We start from the raw sequence: 12,945 nt of genomic DNA, 5'->3' as shown, positions 1-12,945 counted from the left end.
ACCAGAAAAGAGTTTCAAGTTGTGGTGTTGAAATATTTATTTAGATTAATATTAGTGTTTCCATATTTGGAAAAAAATAATCCTGGCATGATTTTGCTTTCAACAAACACCATTATTGTTTCATTAGATGGGCCATCAAGCATGAAGGAACTGCAAAGCCTGGCCAGTGGAAACATTCAAAATTGGAGAATCCACTGTGGAACAAGTTAACCTACATGTGGCCTGTGCTGCCAGATGGTGAATTGAATGAGGTAATAGTACTTCACTGATGAGTAGACAATATTCAACAAGTCTATAAATTTTTCATATTACATACAAAACCCAGCAATTGACATTTCACCAGCGAAGAATGCATTTGGCTGAAGATCTCAAATGTAGGATAAAGTGTCCTTGACTCGAGGTCCTTAATAATAGAGACTCGGTCTTCATAAACTCTAATATTAAATGCAGTAATGATTTCATGGAGCTAACCATTACATATAAAAAAATGGAAAAATACTCGGATTTATATAATCCTGCGTTATGTTACTCTGAAACATGTCAAAGGCTCTTCTCATACAAGCATTTGTGGCAGCCCTTTTGAATGCTGCATGATCCAAATAGATGAAATGGAAGATTAAAAACAATCGATGAATGATGAGTTGATCCATTTTGAATATGATTTTTCACATAAGGATAATAAGGTTGGATCTTTAGAGCAATTAGGCAGACATGGTTTAATTAGAGAATTGGAATGAATTCAAATATGGAAAAGATGCATTATCATCCCTTATGTAGCATATCAAAGCAGTGTTGATGGTACTTGCTTTCGATTCATAGGCTATAGCACAGAAGGAGACATTCAACCCATCACATCTGTTTTGTCCCTTTTACAGGGGCAACTCAACTAGTCCTGCTTCCCTGTAGTCCTGTCATTTTCTTTCCCTTCAAATAATTGTAAAATTTCCAGTTGAATGCCCTGACTAAATTTGTCTCCACCAACAACTCAGGTGATTCATTTCAGTTCCTAACCTCTCACAGCATAAAAACACATTTCCTCATGCTACTTTTGGTTCTTTTGTCAATCAACTTAAATCTGTGCATTCTGGTTCTTGACCATTTGGCCAATGGGAAGAATTTCCCTCTATTTTCTATGTTTAAACATTCATCAGATCATCACTTAATCTTCTTTGAACATAAGAAAAAGGAGCAAGAGAAGGCAATTAAGACCACTCTGCCATTCAATTAGAACATGACTGATATGATTATAGATTGTAAACTGATATGAACTCCACTTTCTGGTCTAGCCCCAATTACCCTGATTCCCTTACAGTTCAAAAGTCTCTTTAACTCAGCCTCGAACATAGTCAATGATTCTGCTTTGTGTGACATGAATTCCAAAGATCAACATGCCTCAAAGGAAAAAAAGAGTTGTTATCTCAGTTTTAAATGGGATGCCTCTCACTCTGAAACCATTACCCTAATTCTAGATTCAGCCAGGAATTGAAGCATTTCCTCGGCCTCAGTCCTGTCAAGCTCCCTCTGAATATGATTCAGTCAGATCATTTTCTTGTATCTTTCGTTCTTCTAAGCTTCAAAGATTAGTAGCCTAACCAGCTTAGCCTTGTCTTATTAAATAACCCCATAACCCCAGGAATCAACCCAGTGAACTCAGGAAACTGTATCAGGAGAAACAGATGGCTGATTATCTGCTTCTCCATGTGTTTATTACATATGCTTGGCTAAGCTCCAGGACTCTCAAATGCATTAGCTGACTGAAGTGGGATAACTGAAGTGGAGTGCTTAATTTTCTTGATTTATATCTTTATTAAGTAATAACATATTCTTCCAATGATCTATATGCCCAATGCCTCTCTACTTATTTGAATAAGATTGAGTAGAAGGAGGATACAGTTTTTGTTGCTGGTATTATAATGATCTTGTTTGATTGACATTTTTATAGGGCTATAAAAACAACAGGATTTCTGAGTTGATGTTTTTTTTTCTTCAACAGTTCGACACTTGCAATTATTACTATACAATTCATTGATTCTGTATGTAGTGCATAGTAGATAAATAGATATGAAGGGCGTTTGGACAACTTAGAGGTGGCATTAAAATGGAGGGACCATGGGTTATGGAGGGAAAATGGAGGCAGCATACAGATAAGTTCATTTAAACTTACCTTTCAAAGTGTTCCAGAATCCAAACAATGGTTGAAGGTGTAATGGAGAAGCTATGAAATGCTAAGAGACATAGAGAAACTGGCCCAACTCCAAGAAAACTGGAATGAGTTATGAGATGTCTACGCTCAGAATGGAGCCGGTAGCATTGGGCTTGCAGTACCCATACCCCTATTATAAGCTAAAAATAAAATATTGCCGGTGCTGGGAATGAAGGCAGCAGTTCCAAAATCAGGACCTACCTGCCATTTTTAAATTGTTCTTGAGCTGGCCCAACTCCGAAAATCTGGCCCATAGTTTCAGATCTTCAAACAGAATGTGGAATACTAATACAATGATATTATGATCACTTTTACCCATAGGATCCTTTACTATAGGATCATTAATTAATCCTGTTTGATTAAAAATCTTGCCTCACCTTGTGGGGGTGGGGGGGCTGTTGTCTCACAAATGTTAGTTTTTTGAGGAAGTGGTGAAGGTGATTGATGAGAGCAGGGCAGTTGAGGCTGCCTATATGGACTTTATGGAAGCATTTGACAAGATCCCTCGTGGTAGGCTGGTCCAAAAGGTTAAGTCACATGGGATCCATGGTGAGCTGATAAGTTAGATACAAAATTGGCTTGGTCATAGAAGACACAGGATAGATGGGGAAGGTGGTTTTTTTGATCGGAAGTCTGTGACGAGTGGTGTTCCACAAGGGTTAATGCTGGGATCTCTGTTGTTTGCAATAAATACATGATTTGGATGAAAATATAGGTTCTCTGATTAATGAGTTTGCAGGCAACATGAAAATTGGTGGAGTTGTGGAGAGTGAGGATGGTTGTCAAAGGATACAGCAGGACATAGATCTGTTGGAAAATTGGATGTAGAAATGGCAGATGGAATTCAGTTCGATCAAGTGTGAGGTAAAGCATTTGGAGAAGTCAAATGCAGGATAAAAATGTACGGTAAATGGCAGGACCCTTAGGCGCATTGATACATTGAGAGATTTTGGGTACAAGTCCACAGCTACCTGAAAATGGCAACACAAGTGAATAAGGTGATAAACAAGCATACAGCATGCTTGCGTTCATCGGTTGGGGCATTGAGTATAAATGTTGGCAAGTCATGTTGCGGTTGTATAAAACTTTATTTAGGCCACATTTGGACAATAATGTGCAGTCAACAAGGTGGACCTCATAGAATATGAATTCCCTGATTATAGCTGTTAATCTGGTCTAATCAGGGAGCCCTGGCTGACAGATAAGAACAGGAGTGTCAGACATCCTGATCACTCTGAGAACTGGCTCTGAGGGAGCTGGATCAGTGTCAGGAACTCTCCACATGTAAATAAAGAGTGACCTGGTGATGGGATATCGTTCTCTGTGACGTTATTTCATCCGCACTATAGGAAGGATGTGGAGGCTTTGGAGAGGGTGCAAAAGAGGTTTACCAGAATGTAGTTTGGATTGGAGTATATTAGCTGTAAAGAGAGGTTGGACAAGTTGGATTGTTTGCCCCAGAGCATCGGAGGTTGAGGGTGACCTCATAGAGGTAATAAAATTGTGAGAGGCATGGAAAGGGTGCATTGTCAGCGTCTTTTTCCTGGAGTGGAAATGTCAAGTCCTAAGGGAGAAAGTTTAAAGGAGATGTGTGAGGAAAGGTTTTGACACAGAGTGTAGTAGGTACCTGGAAGGGCTACCAGGGGAGGTGGTAGAAGCAGACATGATAACAATGTGTAAAAAGCATTTAGACGGAGCTGGGAATACCAGGATATGGACCAAGTGCTGGTAGCTGCTATTTGTTTCGAATGGTATCAGGATCGGTGCAGACATAGTGGGCTGAAGGGTTTGTATCTGCACTGTATTATTCAATGTTCTATGATTACACATTACCAGGTCCCTCTCCCTCTTGCAGCACCACTGTTCCACTACTTCTTCCCTAAACCCTCTTTCAATGGTACCCTCACCACCAAAACTATCTCCTCCCCCTATCTTCCCTGGCCCATCTTCTTTGCAGATGCCCTCCCATGCCCAGATCTGGCAGATGGAACTTCCAGACCTGGCAAAAGCCCATGCTGACCTTGGCAAAAAGCCTCCCCATTTAAAGGATATACCTCCCAGCCTTAATTAAAAGTGACACACAACCCTTCAATCTTGGTGTCAGCCAGATGCCTCCCCATCCCAGCCTCAGCTAAAGGCAGCTCCTGAAACCTAGCTCTTGGCCTCAGCTGAAGGTGAATCACCATCTTGACCTCAGCTAATGGCTGTTCCCCCCTCGCACCTCCTGCCGTCCTGGTTCTTATTCCCCGGCAAACGTTGCCCTGGCAACTGTCTCACTTTATGCTTCTTGATTGTCCAATCACAAATTGCTTCTCTTGCACATTTGTTTCTGATGGCTCATCACTCAGCCTATCAGCAGCAAGCATCGGGGTGAATCAGTCTGTTATTGAAGGTGCTACTCCACACCATTTCTGCCTGTTACATATCCCAGGGACAACTTTTCCCTGCTTGGTTGTCCAGAATTTTCCCAAGCCTTTTTTGGGAACTATGGAATGGAATCACTCATTTCACCACCTCGTCCCCCAAAAATATTTTGTTCGAGCATTGCTTATGTCTCCCTGTTACTGGTTTAAACTAATGCCTCAATTTAAAGTTAAAATGAACATTGAAACGCGCCCAACAAATATTTAAGAAATTCTTCTAGACTTAGCTGACAGATCCTGCTGTGACCCACTCCCCCTCTCAGGCCATTCGTTTCTGCAATAAGGTCAGGAAAACACTTTTCTGCATTTCCTCACTCACTAAAATTTGGAGTTCAGTATTCTGTTGAAGCTCTACTCCCATAGGATAGGGCTCAATGCTACTTACTTACTACCATTCAGAGTTTACAAGTGGCTATAGTTATTTGGATTTATCTATTTCAACCACTTTCTCACAGTAAATGGGGTTGATGTAGGTGGAGGAGAATGGTAACAGCAGCCCAGGATGATGCAGAGCAAATTGAACAGTAAGCTTTGTTGAAGGAAATTTGCTTGTGTTTTCAAAAAAGCACATTATAGAGGATTTGCAACTAAATCAAATTTAGGCCAGATTCACAGTCGTAATAATATTTCATCTGTCAGGGTTTGCTGTAACTCTGTGAATCTGACAGTAATTTTTGATATCTGTAGATCCACAGTTAAGCATAGAAATACAAACGTTGCTGGCAGTGATTACCTATTGCAATGTTCATGTCTTTGCAGATGAAAACTTTAGGCACCATTTAAATTGATGTGAACTTGTACTTTTATAGACAGGGTAACAGTATTAAAAAAAAGTCACCATGCTAAATTGTATTAAAAGTGGCACAATTAGGTTTTTAATGATATATGATTTCATGGTAATGATGAACAATCTCTCTGAGCTGAAACATTTAATATTTGTGGAATGTCACATTATTTGATTGTTTTAAAATCCTACAGATGTTTGAAATACTAAAATCATATGTTTCAAAAGTTTAAGATGTATAGGCTTGTACCTTAACCCTATGTGCATGATTCAATCTTTATTTGTACTCTGTAAAATGATTAAATTAAGGCTTAATCAATTGTTTTAACTTCCCTATGTTCTGTCTGTGAGAATTCTCCAATGTGATTGGCTGCTTAGTTTGTTTGATAATATCACCATTGCTGAATGCTGGAAATCATCTACAGTTGATACCCGAGCTAAACTAAGTTTGGGAAAAATGTAAAACCAATATGACAGTGATCACAAGAACTTTGGGAATGGCTTTTTCTGAGGATAGTGGCAGCACACTATTTGTTGCTGAATGAAAAAGTCAATGTAAAAACATTAATTTTACTTTTTAATTTGTTAAAACTAGGAATATGATTGGCCGATTGAGGGGTCCCTTCTACCCAATGCTCCGCCGCTGCTAAAACCATCTCAGAGGAATCAAGCTGGATACACGCCTGTGAGAATAAAGGTTCTGAAGAATGGGGAGAAAGACAAGTCCAGGATATTAACAGTTACAGGACCAGATATCACAAACATGCTCAAGAAAACGTAAGACCGCAAAATAGCTTTTTCACTTCAGTCACAGTTACTGAATAACGGTGTGGAAGCAGTTCCTATTGAGAGTTCAGCACAATCAATGTACATGTTGAAGTTCTTCTGAAGATTTCATCTTTCCACTTTCACTAAATGATCCACATCCTTATGTTAGGCTGCTGCACTGTAAGAACAAATACTACACACATTGAAAATGTATTTATTAGCATGTTTTGAAAATGGATTAAAATTATTTGAAATGGAACAAAAAAGCTTGAATAATCCTTAGAGTGATAGGAACAGAGTCACCTGTTTCTGATTATTTACCGTACACTATCTAGGTAATACAACGCTAACAAAGATATATTATCTGCCAGCAATTGTGGGCACATGCTCTCTACTAGTCATTCAATTTAGGACTGTAAAATCTCCTTGTTCTTGAACTCATTATTATTCCAGCTCAAGAGTAGAAGTTATTGATTGATCTGCAGACCAATAACATTCTGCATAAGCTAATTGATTGATTTGTGAGGATGCTTTTATATAAATGCTTTTCATTGATCCAAAGAAATCTCTGTCTCTTCACTAAGGCTAAAATTTTCTGTACATTTAGTCAGGGAATGAAAGCATGTGAGGGTGAAGTTTCACACTTTGTTGATTTAGCACTGCATGGATGTAATTCTAATTCTACAACAAACCTAGAATAAATCAACAGAGAGGAGATCGTACATTCTATTGTGTCTTGACTGGTAAGAACTACACAATTAGCCCCACTCTCATTCATTCCCTCTGTTTGCAAATGTGTTCCTTTCAAATATTGATCTAATTCCCTTTTAAAGGTTACAATGAATTTGCTTCCCTCACCCTCTCAGATTGTGCATTCCAAATGATAACAGTTCACTTTGTGCTATTTCCTCATTTCCCTCCATCGTTTTGCCAATTATCTGTAATGTATCCCCTTTGGTTACTGACCCTCCTCCCACCAGTGGAGACTGTTTTTCCACGTCTATCAAAATCTATCAAAACATACTTCATCAAAACCACAGGGAATTGTAAACACAATGTATTAAACCTGTTTAACCTTATCTGTTGGAATAGGAACAATCCCAGCCTCTCCCTACCATGTAACTGAATTCTCTTATCCCTGCTGCCATGTTTGTAAATCCTCTGCACCCTCTTTAAGCTTTTGTTGTTCTTAATTACTGCTATATCTTACATCAGAGTCACAAGATTCTGGGTTCAAATCTCATTCCAGAAGTACAAAAATCAAGGACAAAGTTCTGAGGAAGAGCAGCAATGTCAAAGCTGCTGCCTTTTGGACGACATGTTAAACTAAGAACTCTTCTCAGGTGAATGTAAAGGATTCCCAGGCACTGATTTAAAGAAAAGGTTGGGGGCTCGAGGCGGGGTTATCTGGTGACTTGGACAATATTTATTCCACAGTGAACATCGCCCAGGTTTTTTTTGTTTGTTATCACATTGCTGTTTATGTGAATTTGCTGTGTGCAAACTGGTGCCACGTTTTCCTGATTGCAACGGTGGCTGCAATTCACAAGAATTTCATTGGCTGCAAAGCATTTTGTGATATCCTGTGGTTGTCAAAAGCACTAGTAAATGAAAGTTGTTTTTTGCTGAAGTGTGTGCCCAAAAATAGATGTAATGCTCTAGCTCTGATCAAACCATTGTTTTATAAAAGTTTAACACAAGTTCCTCACCTTTGTACTCTATTGCTCTATTTACAAAGCCAAGGATCCCATATACTTTTTAATAGTCTAATCAACTTGTCCCCGACACAGAAACTGCCCAGGAGGCTTTTTGGACCTTTTTGGCAGATTTTAAACTAAACCACAATTAATTCAAGTATGTTGACAACACAGACTGCCACCCACATTGTTGAAGTGTGTAACATCCAGCTGATGGGGGAAATATTCCACCATTGCACATAGCCATATATAAGCCAAACTCTCTCCTGGTCTGATAGTAGCTGCAGTTTAAATACAGCATGACAGTTACAATTCTTTCTAGTGTGTCCTACTTCAAATCTGAAAAAGGAAACATTGCAAGATTTTCAGACTTGCCTCATTTAAGTCAATTAGTATATTCATGTCTAATTGTGTGTTGTTTTTGATTTTTTTTTAGCAGCACACTTACTGATTGTCAGTTTCCCTGTACAGACGTCTTAGGGTCTGTGTTTCATGGGGCATAAGAAAATGGTGAGAAGGCACTTGTAATTTGCAGTTGCTACAATGAACACATTCATTGCAGAAACTGTGTACAATCCTGGTCAGCCTTACTGAACACTCTCCCACTGTGATGACTGACACAAAAAAGGCTCAAATCTTCATTTTCAAGCTGGCTTTTCAGCGATAGTCCTCATTCTCGATTATAAACCTCCCTCACTGAGGATGTTTTTCTGTTTCTTCATGCAATCTAGACCATGCCACCCCTGGGCTGCTTCTTCCTTTTGTGTGAAAGGCCATCTTTTTATTTAATTGACATATTTCTCAAGCCACTTCTCTAATATCAAGCAATTGCGATTTTCATAATGTTTCCCTTTTGTACTGTGCTGCTGAAAAGTACTAGTTTAACACTGCAGCCAGACACTATGGTAACTCCTAATCATCTAAGTAGCCATTCTTTATTTGGTTTTTTGGCCATTAGTGCTTATGAAGGAATTGAATCCAACCCTGAGCTTGCACAGTTTGGCATTTTCCTGCTTTTCTGGCATTTTCTGCTTTCTCAGTACAAGTCACTGAATTGTAATCAGGAACAAGGATCCTGATCATCTTTGCCCCTCTCTAGCACAGGAAACATTGAATTTCAGGAGGCCATTTAATTCCACAAGGCTATGCTGCCAATCAATTAGATCATGGTCCTCTTTTAGGTTTGATCATAGAGTATTTTAACTCCATTTACTATGTGCAGTTCCCTATTGTCCTGTGTAAAACAAATCATTAATCCCAGTTTCTAAACTTTTCATTGATCCCTCGGTTCAACTTCTTTTGGGGGGAAATTGCCTCATATTTCTACTATGCTATGTGTGAAGACATCCTTTCTGACAACCTCCCTGAATGGCCTAGCTCTAGATATTTTTAATTAACCTGTTCAACCATGTTAGGATGCACTTTGGGAACAAGTAGGTCTTGAATGCAAATCTTCTGGATGGTCTAGCTCTCATTTTAAGTTTATTCCCCATTTTTCTGGGCTCCCTTACTCATTAAAATAGTTTATCTACCCTATCAGCTGCAATCATCTTAAACATGGAGAGGATTCTTCAAGACAGGATTTACTCCCACTTGGAAATCAGTAGGCATATTAGCGAGAGACAACATGGTTTTGTGAAGGGGAGGTCATGTCTCACTAACTTATTTGAGTTTTTTGAGGAAGTGACGTAGATGATCGATGAGGGTAGGGCAGTGGATGTTGTCTACATGGACTTCAGTAAGGCCTTTGACAAGGTTCCTCATGGCAGGCTGATACAGAAGGTAAAGTTGCATGGGGTCAGAGGTGAGTTTGTAAGTTAGACGAAAAATTGGATTGGTCAGAGAAAACAGAGGGTAGCAGTGGAAGGGTGCGTTTCTGAATGGGGGGCTGTGTCTAGTGGTGTTCCTCAGGGATCAGTGTTGGGAGCTTTGCTGTTTGTAGTATATATAAATGATTTGGAGGAGAATGTAACTGGTCTAATTAGTAAGTTTGCTGATGACATAAAGGTTGGTGGAATTGTGGATAGCGATGAGGAGCGTCAAAGGATACAGCAGGATATAGATTGGTTGGTCACTTGGGCAGTGAGATGGCAGGTGGAGTTTAATTTGGAAAAATGTGAGGTAATGCATTTTGGAAGGTCTAATCCAGATGGAAAATATACAGTAAATAGCAGAACCCTTAAGAGTACTGATAGGCAGAGGGATCTGGGTGTACAGGTACACAGGTCACTGAAAGTGCAGGTAGAGAAGGTAGTCAACAAGCTATATGGCATGCTTGCCTTCATTGGCCGGGGCATTGAGTTGAAAAATTGGCAGGTAATATTGCAGCTTTATATAACCTTAGTTAGGCCGCATTTGGAATATTGTGTTCAATTCTGGTCTCTGCACTACCAGAAGGATGTGGTGGCTTTGGAGAGGGTACAGAAAAGATTTACCAGGATGTTGCCTGGTATGGAGGGCAATAGTTATGAGGAGAGGTTGGACAAATTTGGGTTGTTCTTACTGGAACGACAGAGGTTGAGGGATGACCTGATAGAAGTCTACAAGATTATGAAGGGCATGGACAGAGTGGACAGTCAGAAGCTTTTCCCGGACTGGAAGGGTCAGTTACCAGGGGCCATGGGTTTAAGGTGCAAGGGGCAAGGTTTAAAGGTGATGTACGAGGCAAGTTTTTTACACAGATGGTGGTGGGTGCCTGGAACTCGCTGCCGGGGGAAGTAGTCAAAGCAGATACTATAGAGACTTTTAAAGGGCGTTTGACAAATACATGAATAGCATGGGAATATAGAGATACAGTCCCCGGAAGGATAGGGGGTTTTAATTGTGACAGGCAGCATGTCGGTGCAGGCTTGGAGAGCCAAAGGGCCTGTTCCTTTGCTGTAATTTTCTTTGTTCTTTGTTCTATATCAATTTGATTACCTCTTAATATTCCATATTCAAGGGTAGACAATCCTAATATAAGCAATCTGTCCTCCTAATTTAACCCCAAACATCTTGACATGATCCTGCTGAATCTGCACTATATTCTAAACATCTCTCTCCTGAGGTTAGGTGCCCTCTATTGAAGCCAGTATTTCAGGCTGTGGTCTAACCAGGGCAGTAGGTAATACAATTGGAGCGTAATTTCCAGGTAAGTGGGAACAATTATAATATTGTCCTGCTGTCAAGCCAGTGATATCAGATTAAAATATAAACTAAATCTAGGTCTGGATACTCCTGTGTTACACTTGGTGGTGCTCTAAACCATCAGAAGAGCTAAGCAACACGAGCACACTAAGTAATCAAGTAAAATGCATACATATAAACAGGATTCACTGTTACAACATTAACTTGGTAAGAAACAAATTGATACATGTTAAGAAGGGGAAAATCTTTCCTGTTATTTCTTTAATGCTTTTTGGCAGTAAGTAGGATAATGGCACATCAAGTAGTTTAGACTATTTCTCAGACAGTGGTTGGCGAAGTTCCAAATGAGAAATTTCCAATAAAACTATAAATTATCAGAACATAGAGTATAACAAAGGACTGGATAAAAATCTTGTTACAAAACAGAATGCAAAAGAGACAAAGTACAGAACTCCAATCAGATCCAGAGCTGTCTATAGAGTTGTACATTTAGTAGAGATCCAAGAAAAGGTAGAACAATGGAGAACAGGGATGCACCAATTGATTTTCAAGAGGACTTGGATTATTGGTAATATAAGCAAATGCATAACAAACAAAGTTTTAGCATTCAAACATGCAGTGTATTACTCAATGTCCAAACACTGGGGACCATAGAGAAACAATGCATGCAACTGAATTTGGACATAAAGATCCAGGAAGTTCCTTGGATGACAGTAGGCACGGAATTACAATAGTTTATGTGGGAAGAACTATTAGAATTGTGGGACAGATATACAGAATCATGTAAGATGTAGTCCCTTTCTATGCCCACAAACCAAGCTGAATAAGACATTTAGAGTCATAAAATTGTACAGCATGGAAACAAACCCTTTGGGCCAAATTGTCTATGCTGACCAGATATCCTAAATTAATCTAATTCCATTTGTCAGCATTTGGCCCATATCCCTCTAAACCCTTCCTATTCATGTACCCATCCAAATGCCTTTTAAATATTGTAATTGTACCAACTTCCACCACTTCCTCTGACAGCTCATTCCATACACACAACACCCTTTGCATGAAAAAGTTGCCCCTTAGGTCCCTTTAAAATCTTCCCCATCTCACTCTAAACTTACGCCCTCTGGTTTTGGACTCCTCCACCCTGGGAGGAAAGGCCTTGGCCATTCACCCTATCCGTGCCCCTCATGATCTTATGAACCTCTATATGGTCACCCCTCAGCCTCCTAAGCTCCAGAGAAAACAGCCCCAGCCTTTTCAGCCTCTCCCTTTGGTTCAAAACCTCCAACCCTGGCAGCAACCTTGTAAATCTTTTCTGTACCCTTTCAAGTTTCACAACATCTTTCCTACAGTAGGGAGACCAGAATTGAACACAGTATTCAAAAAGTGGCCTAACCAATGTCCCGTACAGCTGTGACATGACCTCCCAACTCCTATACTCAATTTCGGGAGAAAGCAGCTCTGTTTTACTACTGGGTTTCCTGACCCATTGCAGAATTTATGCCATAGCTACTAATACTGAAGCAGACTCTGAATTACACAGTGGTATCCATACTTAAAATGTTAAACATATCCCATCTCTCCATAATGAAGCACCTTAAGCTTCCAATATGAAAAATGGCTGCAAGCATGTGCAATTTCCCATATTAAGGACATTGGATTTGTTTCAATACAAATGGATTTTATAGTCATATTGAAGAGATTCTGCAATGAGTCGAAAGAGATTTTCTCTGACTTGTTTGATGTTCTTGCCCAACTGTACAGAATTTGTTGCAGAATTGAAGTAACCTGATTCTGAAATGTAAGTTAATTTCACATGAGTTTTGCATCAATTTTCTGATCTCTCAATTCTTAATCCATTGTTTGGGTTTTCATCATCTGAGCCCAGAAGGCGGTAAAGTATTGCAGGCTCTTGGGGGAACTCAGGCACCGGGTAAAGAGGATATT

General features: G+C 39.6%; 1 protein-coding gene across 1 annotated transcript in view; it reads left to right on the top strand.

Annotated features, from left to right (window-relative positions):
- Positions 1-12,945, top strand: part of LOC109927834 (doublecortin domain-containing protein 1-like) — a 395,969-nt gene that overhangs the window by 269,695 nt on the left and 113,329 nt on the right. Inside the window, exons 18-19 of the mRNA XM_048607351.1 lie at positions 128-251; positions 6,006-6,187. Of these exons, the coding sequence (XP_048463308.1) occupies positions 128-251; positions 6,006-6,187 (306 nt within the window). The remainder of the gene's footprint in view (positions 1-127; positions 252-6,005; positions 6,188-12,945) is intronic.

Source organism: Rhincodon typus, chromosome 17 (assembly GCF_021869965.1).
Source record: "Rhincodon typus isolate 14 chromosome 17, sRhiTyp1.1, whole genome shotgun sequence".
Lineage (NCBI taxonomy): Eukaryota > Metazoa > Chordata > Chondrichthyes > Orectolobiformes > Rhincodontidae > Rhincodon > Rhincodon typus.
Note: the sequence above shows the minus strand (reverse complement) of the source record. Positions and strands in the feature narration are given on the sequence as shown.